This window comes from Sceloporus occidentalis, unplaced genomic scaffold (genome assembly GCF_023333645.1).
Source record: "Sceloporus occidentalis isolate IW3139 unplaced genomic scaffold, rSceOcc1.0.p SCAF_21, whole genome shotgun sequence".
NCBI classification, from domain to species: Eukaryota; Metazoa; Chordata; class Lepidosauria; order Squamata; family Phrynosomatidae; genus Sceloporus; species Sceloporus occidentalis.
In genome coordinates, this window is record NW_028317001.1 from 10576854 (window position 1) to 10590902 (window position 14049).

General features: G+C 43.1%; 2 protein-coding genes across 2 annotated transcripts in view; both read left to right on the plus strand.

Moving 5' to 3' along the window:
* Positions 1-3607: 3607 nt before the first annotated feature.
* The window catches only part of LOC149301590 (putative zinc finger protein 75C), a 328503-nt gene continuing 318061 nt past the window's right edge, over positions 3608-14049 (plus strand). The window contains exons 1-2 of the mRNA XM_089484248.1: positions 3608-3769; positions 4626-4746. Of these exons, the coding sequence (XP_089340374.1) occupies positions 3695-3769; positions 4626-4746 (196 nt within the window). The 5' untranslated portion in view covers positions 3608-3694. The remainder of the gene's footprint in view (positions 3770-4625; positions 4747-14049) is intronic.
* On the plus strand, positions 7059-8736 carry LOC149301591 (uncharacterized). Its single transcript, XM_089484055.1, has one exon. It carries the CDS (start codon positions 7118-7120, stop codon positions 8336-8338), a length of 1221 nt encoding a protein of 406 aa, XP_089340181.1. The 5' UTR covers positions 7059-7117; the 3' UTR covers positions 8339-8736.

Here is a 14049-nt window from a genome sequence, read left to right on the forward strand (position 1 = left end):
GATGGCAATGGCATCCCCTCTCTGAATAAACCTGCCAAGGAAACCCCATGATAAGTTTGCCTTAGGGTTGCCATAAATTGGATTAGACTTGAAGACACACATGAAGAACAGAAAAAAGTCTGCTATTATTACTCAGGTTGTACATGGGAATGGGAGGCAGTGTGGTACAGTGGTTTGAGTGTTGGGTTACAACTCTGGAGTCCAGGCTCCAGTGCCCCACTCCTCCATGAAACCAGCTGGGTCCCTTGGGCAAGAAGTCACACTCTCTCAGCCTCAGAGAAAGGCAATGGCAAACCTCCTCTGAACAACTCTTGCCAAGAAAACCCCAGTGAAGGCTCCCCAGAAGTCGGCAATGACTTAGAGCCACTCCACAAAAAACTACAAAGCCTCAAGAAAGAGCCAGTGTGATTTAGTGGCTGGACCATTAGACTATGACCCTGGAGCCCAGGGCCCGAATGCCCTCTTGGCCACGGAAATCCACTGAGTGACCTTAGGCAAGAAGTCACACTCTCTCAGCCTCAGAGGGAGGCACTTGCAAAACCACTTCTGGACAAATCTTGCCAAGAAAAGCCTTCAATGGACTTCCCTTAGGGTCACCATAAGTCAGAAACAACTTAGAAGCACACAACGACAACAAGAGCAGTAACAGCACTAACACAAGGCAGCTTGGGAGAAAAGAAGGAAGGAAGGAAGAAGGAAAGTAACAAAGAAAGAAAGAAAGAAAGAAGACTTGGGAGTTGTAGTCCCCTGTTGAGAGGGATTGGAGTGGCCTTACTGCAGGGCAGGACCAGTGTTGGTAAGAAGCCTTGAACTTATTTCCCGGCATGTTTTACCAAAATCCATGGAATCCACCCCATATTACACGGAATATTCAGTCAAAATCCCTTGAAAGTTCCCGTAATGTTAATAATAATAATAATAATAATAATAATAATAATAATAGGATTTATTTATATTTTTACTAATATGGTGGACCTTTAGCAAATAAATGTAAACCTAATTGAATAAAAATAATTGTAACTTATTTCAACTCTCAAAATTACCATTGGACCAAACAAAGAATCTTTCAGTCCTTCTAATACCTTTAAGATACTTATTTGGACATGAAGGGGGGCCAGGAAGATTTATGCAAAATAGAAACGTGTTCGGCTGCAACCACACTGCAGAAATAATCCAGTTTGACACCCCTTTAATTTCCCAGGCTCGGTGCTATGGAATCCTGGGAATTCTAGTTCTGTGAGACATTGAACCTTCTCTCTCAGCAAACTCTGGTATGATAACAAACTACAATTACTGGGACTTCATAGCACTGGGCCATGGCAGTTAAAACGGTATGAAACTGGATTGTCTCTGGAGTGAAAATGCAGCCTGAGTTGGTTCCAAGACACACTGCAGAAATAATCCAGTTCAAGACCACTTTAGCTGCCCTGGCTCAGTGCTAGGGAACCCTGGGAATTGTAGTTTTGTGAGAGAGAGCTCTGGTGCCACAATAAACTACAATTCCCATACATCTGAGGAAGTACGCTTAAGTCTAGGAAAGCTCATGCTGCCAACTTTTCTTTTAGTGAGTCTCAAATGTGCTACACGATCTATCTATCTATCTATCTATCTATCTATCTATCTATCTATCTATCTATCTATCTATCATCATCACCATTATTATTATCATTATTAAATTCAAATGCAGCTGAAAAAGTGGACTTAAATTGGCAATGCTGATATACTGTAGAGACTCTTTCTCTGGGGCTGTGATCTGGAAGCGTGGAGGCAATTCCCTTGTCAAATCAGGGAATCCTGGGAATTGTAGTTTGTTGTGACACGTATGTATATATACAGTATATGTATGTGTATATATGTCTCTGTGTGTGTGTGTGTATATATAATGTGTGTATATGTGTGTCTGTATGTCTCTCTCTCTCTCTCTCTCTTTGTATCTGTGTGTGTTTATGCATGTTCAACTGAGGACTCAGAGAAGGTTCTAGAACATACTCCATAGTCACAAACAGCACACAAAATGGCTGCCAGAACACAAAATGGCCGCCAGTGTGGCTGGGGCTCCAGGGTCCCTCAGTCCCTCCTGCCTTGTTCCATATTAACTGCAGGAGGAGCCTGTGAGGGTGGGGCAGGGGGCGGGGTCTTCCAGCTCCTCTGTCCCCATTGGCCAGACTGAAGAAGGGGAGGAGCTTCTGCCTCTCTATTTAGCTCTGCACGCGGAAAAGTGAGTGAGAAGGGGACAGAGAGACAGAGGGAAGGAAGGACGGACAGACAGAGAGAGAGAGAGAGAGAGAGAGAGAGAGAGAGAGAGAAAAAGACAAGGAGGAAGGAAGGAGGCAGAGAGAGAGGGGAGAGGGAGCAGAGGGACAAGGCCTGGAAGTGGTAGGTTTCACTACTGCACTGAGGCCTCCAAGTGCTGAGCCAGAGGTGGCCATTTTGTGTTCTGGCAGCCATTTTGTTCTGCTTGTGACTGTGGGGAATAATATTCCGGAACCTTCTCTGAGGCCTCAGTTGAACAGAGGCTTCTCTTTCTCTCCTGAGGCTCCAGAGAGAGAAGGAGGCCAGGCTCCTTGGGCCAAAAGGAAGGAAGTGTGTCCCTTTGTGTCTTTTGTGTCTCTTTTCTGAAGAGGGTTTTCTTATTACACAGCTCTGCTCCTTCTGGGGAAGATGGGTTTTAAAAGGGATCAGAAATGGGGAGGAGAGTTTTAATATAAGCCTTATTCTTCTTCTTCACAAACATTGGGTTTTGGGTTCTAAGAGGAGGCTAGTCCCCCAAACAAGGCCAAAAGTGGCTCCTTTGGGAGGTTTTAAAAGTCTCCCCAGTTTCCTTATTAATAGATTTTCAGGCAAGAAGGCAGGAGACAGACCAGAATAACTCAGATTACCAAGAATTAAACATAAAACAAACAACAAAAATAAGGATTATAGACTAAAACAAACTACTTAATTTTTTAAAGGAAAACCATTATTAGGAGGATAAAAACAAGACATCGGTGCTTCTATCCTTTTACAATCGACTCAGGATGTATCTGCACTGCAGAAATAATCCAGTTTGAAACTCCTGGCTCCATTCTATGGAATCCTGGGATTTGTAGTTTGTTGTGGCATGAGAACTCTCTGGCAGAGAAGGCTAAGTGTCCTAAAGGTAAAATCCCAGGATTCCATAGCACTGAGCAGTTAAAGCGGTCTCAAAGTGCCTTATTTCTATAGTGTGCATGCAGCCTTCTTCTGAAAGGGGCTGATGCTGGGGAAAAGCACTGGCGACCTCTGCAGGTTTCAGCAGATGGTTTATTTATTTATGATGGACTGATTTCACATATATCTATGGGGACATAACCAGGGGCCTCTCTAATTCCCCATCCCCTAATCCCCCCCCCCACTCTAATAAGGCATGGAGTATCTGTTGAGTAGGGGAGCTGAAGTAAATCTATGCTAGGTCCAGGGGGCTTTGTTTGGTGCAGAGGGAGGAAGGGAATGCCCACCTCTGCATTGGGCCAAACGAGGCATGTATCACCTGCGTATGTCTCCAGCAGGATGCTGTTCTTTGTGTCTTTGAGTGCTGCAGGGTTTCTTGCCAAGTCAATCCTAATCCTGGTCCCTTTTCTCAGGACCTTCATCTTGGCCTCCTTGGACACGGCTTTGGGCCTCTCTTGCTAGAAGTGACCCAAGTGCAGGACAACCAGGATCCCCTGCCCACCTGATGGCCGAAACAGAGGCCAAGCGGAGGGAGTCGGGCTCCAACAGAAAGAGGCTCCTGAGGTACAACAGCTCTTTGGTAAGCTGCCATCTTTACTATTAGTTTCATCTATGTCTGGTCCGGCTCATGAAAGCAAGCAGAGAACATACTGTCCCAGTTTGGCAGAAAGAGTCCTGGGTAATCCTCTGTCACCTCATTTTTTCAGGGGCTTAGAAAATGTCCTATTTCTCTCTCCTCCTCCCACTTTCCCCATTCTCCTCAGGTCAGTTCAGTTGCTGAAAAATTTGTTCCAAATTCAAAAGAGTGTTCATCCCTTCCACTCAAAAGAGGGGAGAAGGGAGGAGAGGAGGAAGCAGGGTCTTGCCCTTGCCAGGAGATGGAGGCAAAAGCAAACTGCGGTACCCTTCCTCGCTTGTGTGATCTTTATCATACAACTTTGGCCATCTTGACCACCTTCTGGTGTTGCTTAGCCACATGTGTCTTGCTTTCCGCATCTGTGAAATGCTGGGGGATATGGGAGAATATGTCTAGGCCTAAATTGAGGGTGGGCCCAGTGGCTCTCAGACCCAGAGCACTCCCCAGAACTGTTTTTAACAATGAAATATACCTCTGAAATTAGGTGAGATATGGCTAAATGCACTATAATTCATTGGTGACTAAATGTACTTTACATGTTGGGATAGTCAGTATCCTAAACAATCAATAATATACCAGAAATGGCCTAAGTTATATTCTTTATTATATTGTATATTATATTGATAGGATTCGAGACAAACTGGATCTCAAAGGCTGCAGCTTTTTTCTGGCTTGCAGAATTTAAAGTTTATTTCCTGGACTGAATTCTAAAGTGTTGAAATAATATTTGCAATGCACCATGTGCTTTCCTCCCCTTTTGTTTAGTCACTCTCTGGATGAGGGCTATTTTCTGTTGCAGGTGACCTTTGCAGATGTGGCGGTATATTTCACCGAAGAGGAATGGAAAATGTTGACGAAGAAGCAGAAACTTATGTACAGTAATGTGATGATGGAGAATTACGAGAATGTGGCCTCTGTGGGTAAGGAACCTGAATCCATTGCCCTTCCTGTTAAGACTGAGGGCCCTTTCATAATTTACTGTCAGAGAGCTATGATTCCACTTTAGAATTATAGAATAAAAGAGTTGAAACAGACCACAAGGACCATCCGTTTCAGTCCTCTGCCATGCAGGAATAGACATTCAAAGCACCCCCCAAGAGATGGCCATCCAACTTCTGTTTAAAGACCTCCAAAGAAAGAGACTCCACCAAACTCTGAGGGAGTATATTCCACTGTTGAAGAGCCCTTACTCTCAGGAAGTTCCTCCTAAAGTTTTAGTGGAGCCTCTTGTCCCTGTGGCTTGCATCCATTGTTCCATGTCCTTTTCTCTGGAGTAGCAGAAAGCAAGCCTGCTTCATCCTGAATATGACATCTCTTCAAATATTTGAACAGGGCTGTCATATCCACTCTTAACCTTCTCTTCTCAAAGCTAAACATACCCAGATCCCTAAGTCGTTCCTCAGAGAGCATGGTTTCCAGACCGTTCACCATTTTAGTTTCCCTCCTCTGGACATGCTCCATCTTCTCAACATCTGTTTGAATTGTGGTGCCCAGAACTGGACACAGGATTATTGCAAGTGAGCCCTGACCAAAACAGAATAGAGGGGCACTATTACTTCCCTTGATCTTGACACTACACTCCTATTGATACAGCCTAGGATCACTTTGGCCTTTTTAGCTGCTGCATCACACTGTTGACATATGTTCAACTTGTGCTCTACTACCATTCCTAGTTCCCTTTCACACATAATTTAATTGTCATAACAACTTCCTGCGGAATCATGAAATTTCTAGTTTTAGTGAGGCACTATTGTTCTCCACTTTGTAAGGTTTCTAAATATCCAATCCTAAACTGCCAATTCTGGAATGTTGTGGGACGCAAGTGCTATGCTTTTAGGGGAGTTTGGTACTTAGGTCAATAGAGTGAAATAGTTTCACTGGGGCAATAGTGACCTCTGGACTCAGCCAATCTATAGCAGTTCCTGAAGCAAACAGATCTTCAGTGGGATTTGAAATAGGTTTTTGTGTTTTATTTAGTGGGAAAGCAAAACACACAGACACATACATAGAAGTGTTCACGCACACACGCAAGAACTAGGTAACAAAGGTGGAGTGGTGAATAGATGTAAGGCTTTGATAATGGTGATACGTTATCTATCCAGATCTTTATTCCAATTGTTGAGGATTTGAATTAAGGAGAGGTCAGTAGTTCCCATGACAATTGGGGTTGGTGAGTGCATTGAGGTGTTTAGCCATGAAAACAAACAGAGTATCTATCTGTAACTGGACTGACACCGAAGAACAGCAAGTCGGGGCTGATATTTATACTGAAATTGGTTTCTGCTTGGGAGTAGAAACTGTGGGTTCAGAAAGGTTCATATCGCTTTAGAATATTTCCTTTGTGGGGGAAGAATGGTGTGAAACGAACTGAATGCAATGGGTGTTGGATGCAAATACATCAGACAAAAGGGATTAGCACACTGCCTCTCAGATTCTTGTTGGCTCTGAATTTTGACCGCGTTCACAAGCCAATGTACGCTACAATCTGAGGGTGATGCACCCAAATACAGCTCAAAAATATCATAGCAGAGTACGGAAGCAAATATCCAGATATAGGCATTGGCAATGCAATGACCACTTTTCACACTTAAAAATAAGACACAAACACAGTCGATTTCATCGAAATCCTTGGAGGTTCTCTATCTTGAGTTGCAAAATAATACAAATATTTGCAAGCTCTCCTCTCCGACTTCCATCAACTTCACCATCCCTTGTACACACAACTCCGATCCAATCCACTCCAATCCTCATGTGAGCTGCATACTGTATTGGTTGTGAGTCATCTCCTGGTGCCACATAGCATGAAACATCCTCTGCAGTTAGCTTGCATATGCCATGTGTTCTGACTCAGCAGTCTATGGCCGTCTCACAGGTTATGATGCCACCTGTCAATCAAAGTATTTTTGCACATGTTTAATTGAATATTTTTTTTCAACAGTCCTTTGACTATCTTCTTCCACTGATTCCCTCAAGGCAGTTCCCATATGGTCTCTTCTTTGCTAGCTCCTAGGAGTAAGAATGCAACTGTTCAATGGATTTAGGGGCATAAGCATCAGGGTCATGATTAGGTTACTCACAGCAACTTTATTAATTTAATCTCTAAGAAGGAGGGATTAATGAGGGCTAAATCATGCAGTAACACCCTCCTCTGTTAAGTCTGATTTTCAGTCTCATCTGTAATTGTCCTTCTTTACAGAAAAACATTTGAGTCATGAGAGAGTCCACACAGGAAAGAAGTCACATAAATGCCAGCATTGTGGGAAATATTTTGCGTACAACTCAATCCTAGTCATGCATCAGAGGGTCCACACAGGAGAGAAGCCATACAAATGCCAGCATTGTGGAAAATGTTTTTCTTGGAAGTCAAACCTACTGATACATCAGAGAGTCCACACAGGAGAGAAGCCATACAAATGCCAGCATTGTGGGAAATGTTTTTCTTGGAAGTCAAACCTACTGATACATCAGAGAGTCCACACAGGAGAGAAGCCATACAAATGCCAGCATTGTGGGAAATGTTTTTCTCTGAAGTCAATCCTAATGATACATCAGAGAGTCCACACAGGAGAGAAGCCATACAAATGCCAGCATTGTGGGAAATGTTTTTCTCGGAAGTCAATCCTAATGATACATCAGAGAGTCCACACAGGAGAGAAGCCATACAAATGCCAGCATTGTGAGAAAGGTTTTTCTCTGAAGTCAATCCTAATGATACATCAGAGAGTCCACACAGGAGAGAAGCCATACAAATGCCAGCATTGTGGGAAATGTTTTTCTCTGAAGTCAATCCTAATGATACATCAGAGAGTCCACACAGGAGAGAAGCCATACAAATGCCAGCATTGTGGGAAATGTTTTTCTCGGAAGTCAATCCTAATGATACATCAGAGAGTCCACACAGGAGAGAAGCCATACAAATGCCAGCATTGTGGGAAAGGTTTTTCTTGGAAGTCTGACCTAGTGAAACATCAGAGAGTCCACACAGGAGAGAAGCCATACAAATGCCAGCGTTGTGTGAAATGTTTTTCTCGGAAGTCAATCCTAATGATACATCAGAGATTCCACACAGGAGAGAAGCCATACAAATGCCAGCATTGTGGGAAATGTTTTTCTTTGAAGGCAGTGTTAGTGAGACATCAGAAAGTCCACACAGGAGAGAAGCCATACAAATGCCAGCATTGTGGGAAATGTTCTTCTTCAAAGTCAGACCTAGTGAAACATCAGAGAGTCCACACAGGAGAGAAGCCATACAAATGTCAGCATTGTGGGAAAAGGTATGCCTACAAATCAGTCCTTGTCATGCATCAGAGAATCCACACTGGAGAGAAGCCATACAAATGCCAGCATTGTGGGAAAGGTTTTTCTTGGAAGTCAAACCTAGTGAAACATCAGAGAATCCACTCAGGAGAGAAGCCATACAAATGCCAGCATTGTGGGAAATGTTTTTCTCAGAAGTCACACCTAGTGGCACATCAGAGAGTCCACAGAGGAGAGAAGCCACACAAATCCTAACATTATATTTGTCAATAACGAATACACCAAATATATTTTCAATCCCGCAGTGCAAAGAAAAGGCCCTTATGATCTTATTTGTAAAATTTGTCTGCCAATATGTCTCTATGTTTTCATGTTGGATTTTGTTAAGTTTAGGTTTTAATTGCCAATAGTATAGATAATTGCTTTGGGTTGTCAATTTGGCTGGGGATTGTGGGTTGTGGTATAGGTTAGGTAGATGGGAGGTTGGGATTTGTTGCAGCTGGTTAGAATAGTTATGGGAATTATAGCTTTTGCAATGTGTGGGATTTTGGCTTAAGAAAGTTGGAGGCCGGCATTAAGAGAAAGGGCTAGTTTTTGGGAATGGCAAAAGGGGGCCTTGTTACCTGTGGGGCATAGACTGTGGGAATTGGAGGTGGGGGCTAGGTTTGGAAGAGGGTCATGTTTTAGGTTTTAGGGGTTTTAATGTATTGTTTGGATTGGAGTGGTCAGTTCTGGCTTAAACACTGAATTTCTATGTGTTCTCAATAAAGTTCTTTACTGTTTCAACACACTGGACTTTGATGCACAGAATTTCTGAATTTGCCCAAAAATGACCCTTTCTTCTCTCCTCAGTTCTCATCTCCATTCCCAGCCATAAGAACAGCACAGACACACAGACACAAACATACAGGATACACAGAGAGAGCTATATTTCCAAAGCAGAGCCTTCCTTTCCTGCCTTTCCCTCCCTCTGCACCTTGGGCTCCATTGCGGTCTCCTCAAAGGAAGAAAGGAGGGAAGGAAGGGGAGGCCACTGAACCCCAGCGCATACCTTCCTTTCCCACAAAGGCTGCCAGCGGAATAAGCAGCAGCATCTAGGACCTGGCAATCCCTGTGCATGCTGAGGAGGGGCCTTTGGGACTATATGCGCCTGCACAGTCTCAGCCCCAGAAGCCATTTCTGCCCTCACAGTCTGTTCTGAGGGAGGGAGGGAGAGAAGTGGGGAGAGCCCTTGTTCATTCAGAGGAATGGCTGGAGGGGAGAAGCCCCTCTTCTCCCCCAAAGAAAGGCAGGGGTCCTGCAAGGCCTCTTATCCCTCTTTCTTTCCCTGCCCCCTCCTTGGGGGATTCATTGGGTCCCTGGGGAGTTATTATGAGACATGAAGGCCAGTGGGATCCTTGGAGAGAGGCATGGCCATGGAGAGGAGGGGGATCCAAAGGGAAAAAGGTCTTTGAGTGGCCCGCTCCCTCGTGGAAAGTGGGGCCGAGGAGAACCCCTCTCTTCTGATGCCTCATTTGGGGAAGAGTTTTGTGCCAAATAGAAAGCATCACACAGGATAGGATTCAGTAGCATTTTTCTTGGGGGGGGGGGGTTCTTTAGAGTCCTGGGGGAGGGGGCTCTGGGGGGGGGAGAAGAGCCAAAATCCTCTTGGCCAAAGCCAAGAGGAGGGAGACGGAGGGACCTCAAAACTCTGGCAATCCCCTGTCAACCTGGGAACTAGGCTTAGAGACCCACAGGATCCAGATTGGGCATCCTCCCTCACATACTTCACAACAACCCTGCAGAGGAGGACCAACAGAGAGACCCACAGCCCCAGAAACATTCCCCCCCCCCCCCCAGTTCTGGGAGCATACTGAAAGGGCTTTTGACCCCCTTGAAGAGATGTAATAATAATAATAATAATAATAATAATAATAATAATTTATATTCCACCTTTTCTCAATTGAATCAAAGAGGATTACAGTAATAAAATAACATACAATTTAAGAAATACAATTAAAATTCCAAACCCCCAACCCTTCTCCCAATTATAAAAACATTAATCAACCCTTTAAAATCCTATTAAACAGCAAGAAAATTAAAAACTTTCATAACACAATACAGTAAAAAAAGCTTTTTGGGCAAGAAATGGGTCATTTTCTGAAGGAGAGGTGGGAGGGCAGGAACGATATACATCAATAGCAATTTTCATCACACTAACGATGGCAAGGGTCAGGAGGAGGGGGAGGCAAGTCAATTGATCTAATCTAGTCTGGAAAGAGGTCCGTCTTAATAGCCTTCCTAAAGGCTTCCAAGGTGTTAATAGGACGGATCTCATCCGGAGGTCGTTCCAGAGTGAACCAACACCTTGTATCTTGTCCAGAAACTAATGGGCATCCAGTGGAGGGATTTAAGAACCGGTGTAATGTGGGCAGTTCTAGAAGAGCCCATAACCAACCTGGCTGCCATATTCTGTACGAACTGAAGTTTCTGAACTTGGCACAAGGGTAGCTCCATGTAGAGTGCGTTACAGAAGTCCAGCCGAGAGGTGACCAGCGCATGTACTACTGTTTCAAGGTCTCCCTGCTCCCCGCCCCATGTCTCCGAATGATCTCACCCAGCAGCTTCATGTAAATGTTGAATAGCACTGGGAACAGAATCACGCTTTGAGGGATGTCCGACTTGAGCTCCCTCTTGGACGAACAATTGTCCCCAAGTGACAGGAATCTGCCCGAGATGTAGGACCTGAACCACTGGAAAGCAGTGCCCCAATTCCCAACTCTCCCATATGTTCCAGAAGAATACTGTGGCCAATGGTATTGAAGGCCGCTGAGAGGCCTTCAATAGCACCAGCAGGGTCAGACTTCCCCTTTTCAAAGAGCTGTCGATGCTCAAACGGAGATCGCCGACTAAGGTGACCATGGCTGTCTCAACTCTGTAACCCTTCCTAAATCCAGTTTGAAATGGATGTAGAAAAATCCATTCCTTCCAAGACTGCTTGGAGTTGAATGGTGACTTCCCTCTCAATTACCTTGCCTAAGAATGGTAAGAGCCAAACTGGCCTGTAATTGTTTCTGTCCAGAGGGTCAAGGGAAGGCTTTTTTTAGAAGTGGTTTAACCACCACCTCTTTGAGGCAAGATGGAAGACAGCCTTCCCTGAAAGATGCATTAGTTCTGTTTTTAGCAGCATCTTGATAGTATCTCCCCCTGGATGGCCAGCCAAGACAGGAAAGGATCGAGAGAGCAAGTCCTCTTTATCATACTCCCAAGGAGCTTCTCCACATCCTCTGTACTAATGACTCAAATTGATCCAGAATAACAGTATGGGTGGAGGCTCTGGATACCTCTCCTGTCACTTCTGTCATAAGGCCAGCATCCAAATCGGCTCTCATCTGAGAGATTTTGTCCGTGAAGTAGTTATTAAAAGCATCAGAGCAGGCTTTTGTAGGTTCTAATAAAGAGTTCAGGGTTCTGGAAGCTATATATTAAATAGGACAGTGTTGAAAAATATGTAGTTTGGCAAATGGGTGATATAACCCAAGAAAATGGTTTAGTTCACAGAGACTGGAAGAATCTTAAAGTAAAAGTTGAAAGAATAGATGTGTATATGCAGAACATGTTCACGTCTATAAACTTCGCTGTCAAACATACTGGTGGCGACCAGATGACAGACAAGCGTTGGTGGGACCCCAAAAGCCATCAACCAACTGGAAAAGGAGATTCAACAGAGGGAAAAAGACCAAAGATTGTGATGAACTATTTAGAGAACGGGATGATTTTGATAAGGGACACTTTACGGTCTACAGAAGAAGATGTAAAGACTGCTCAGCGCATTCAAGGAATGTGGTCCAGTGAAACAGGAGGAAGCAAAGACTTTTTACTAGATGAGGTGTTAAGTCCACAGCCGGTAAAAAGAAACACGTGGTCAGTTACAAGGACTGATCCAGAGAAGACTCCTAAAAAGGACAAGGATATAATTGAGTTGATAGACTGGAAAACCAATATATTGTAGTTTGCCATTAGTATAATGGAAGATGAAATGTTTTCAAAACCATACTGGGAACGGGGCAAAGTGGTTGGAGATGATGCTCCATCAATAAGAAAAAAGGGTTAAAAGATTAAATATGTTTGATAAAAACATTTACATGGAACATATAAAGATCTAAAGTTGGGGAAAAGGTTATTTAAGTGTTATTAAAATATCAAAACCCAACAAGTGATAAGGGATATGGATATAATATGCTAAATGTATAAGAAAATGATGGTAAGTTGTTATAACAGGTAGAACTGATATTAGACATATGTTTAAAAGGGGAACATACAGGAAAATACCAAAGATATTTAAGTTGGAAATGGTTATTGATAAAACAAGTATATGAAGTATATCATATGTGTCACCTGATGTGTGTATAATGTTATATATAATGGGTAAGTATAATTGATAACTGGGGGTTCCTTGGACCATAGAACCGTTTGGTTCTGTGTCTCAATGAACCTATTAAAGGGGGGAGGCGTGTGACGGACTGACTTACAAACCAGCCAATCAGAAGCCAGAGACTCTAAGCCAATCAGGTGCTGGCTGAGGAGTTTGAAGATTCCGCTTGGCAGTTGGGTGGAGTCAGTTAGGGTTTGCAATCCTGAGGGATGAAGCGGGAGTTCAGTGGGAGATAGTGATAGAGAGATGGGAACAGTAGAGTCCAAGAGAGGACTGGGTTCCCATAGTTCCTGAGGGATGGTTACTTAAGGAACTGCTTTGTCCAGAGAGAGACAGGATTAGTTCTGGAGAGTCTGGAGAAGAGAGACTCAGTGGAACCAGACTCAGGAAGAGGGCTTTGGCTTACAGCATTTCTTGAGTGATAGTATAGCCTGTTTGGAGGTATTATTATTATTATTATTATTATTATTATTATTATTGTTATTATAGAGTTAAAACCAGACCTGTATATAAATAACAAAAGAAGACATAGTAACAACTCCATCTCAAAGATACCTTTGCCTATTCTGTTTTAAAAATAAACTTATATTCTTGTTAAATCAGCCGCTTGTTCTGTGTTTTACAATCCATCCACACGACTGTCCTTCAAACACCCAAAGAAGTGTCAGGTCAAAATAGAAGAGAGGATTGTGAATCGTTACATCATCTATTAGAGATTTAAATCTGGATCTAGGTCTTTTCCTGCCCAGATGGATTTTTGCAGGTCCTTCTGCCGTTCTAAAAATGGTTTGTCATTAAGAAGGATAGTATAGTCTGAACGAAACATAGTAATTTAGGCGGTACATTCATTTTAACTGCCCTGATCCTTCCCAAGAGGGATAGGTTGAGTTTAGCTCATCTATTGGGATCTTGGTTGATATCACCCCATATTTTCTTGTAGTTGCTTTTAAAGAGGTCTTGGTTTTTAGAGGTGAACTCAACACCTAGATATTTGACCCTTTTTTCTACTTTAAAGCCAGTCTCCTCTTGTAGATTTTCCTGATCATTCTTTTGTTAAATCCATTGGTAAATTTTTTGTCTTATCCCTGTTAATCCGGAAACCCGAATGCTGTCCATATTCCTTTAATTTATGAAGTTGGGGATTAACACTTTCTATTGGGTCAGATAAGTATATCACCACGTCATCCGCGTATAGTTTAAGTTTCAACTCTTCCTGTTTTATTTTCAGGCCTTTGGTCTTCTTATCTTCTTTAATGCTAGGACTCAGAGTCTCTAAAGTGGCCATAAATAACAAAGGTGAGAGGGGTATCTCTCTTATCATCCCCATGAATAATAAGTCTCAATGTTTGTTTTCTATAGATTGCATCTATCCAGCTTATAAAGTTATCTCCTAGAACCATGTTTCTTAAGGTTTCCAGCATGAAGTTCCAATTAACTTCATCAAACGCCTTTTCGGCCTCAAGAAAAATCATAGCTGCTTTTTAATCTGTTTTCTTCTCATAGAAGCCTATAATATCCAGTAAATTCCTCGTGTTGTTTCTAAGGTGCCTTT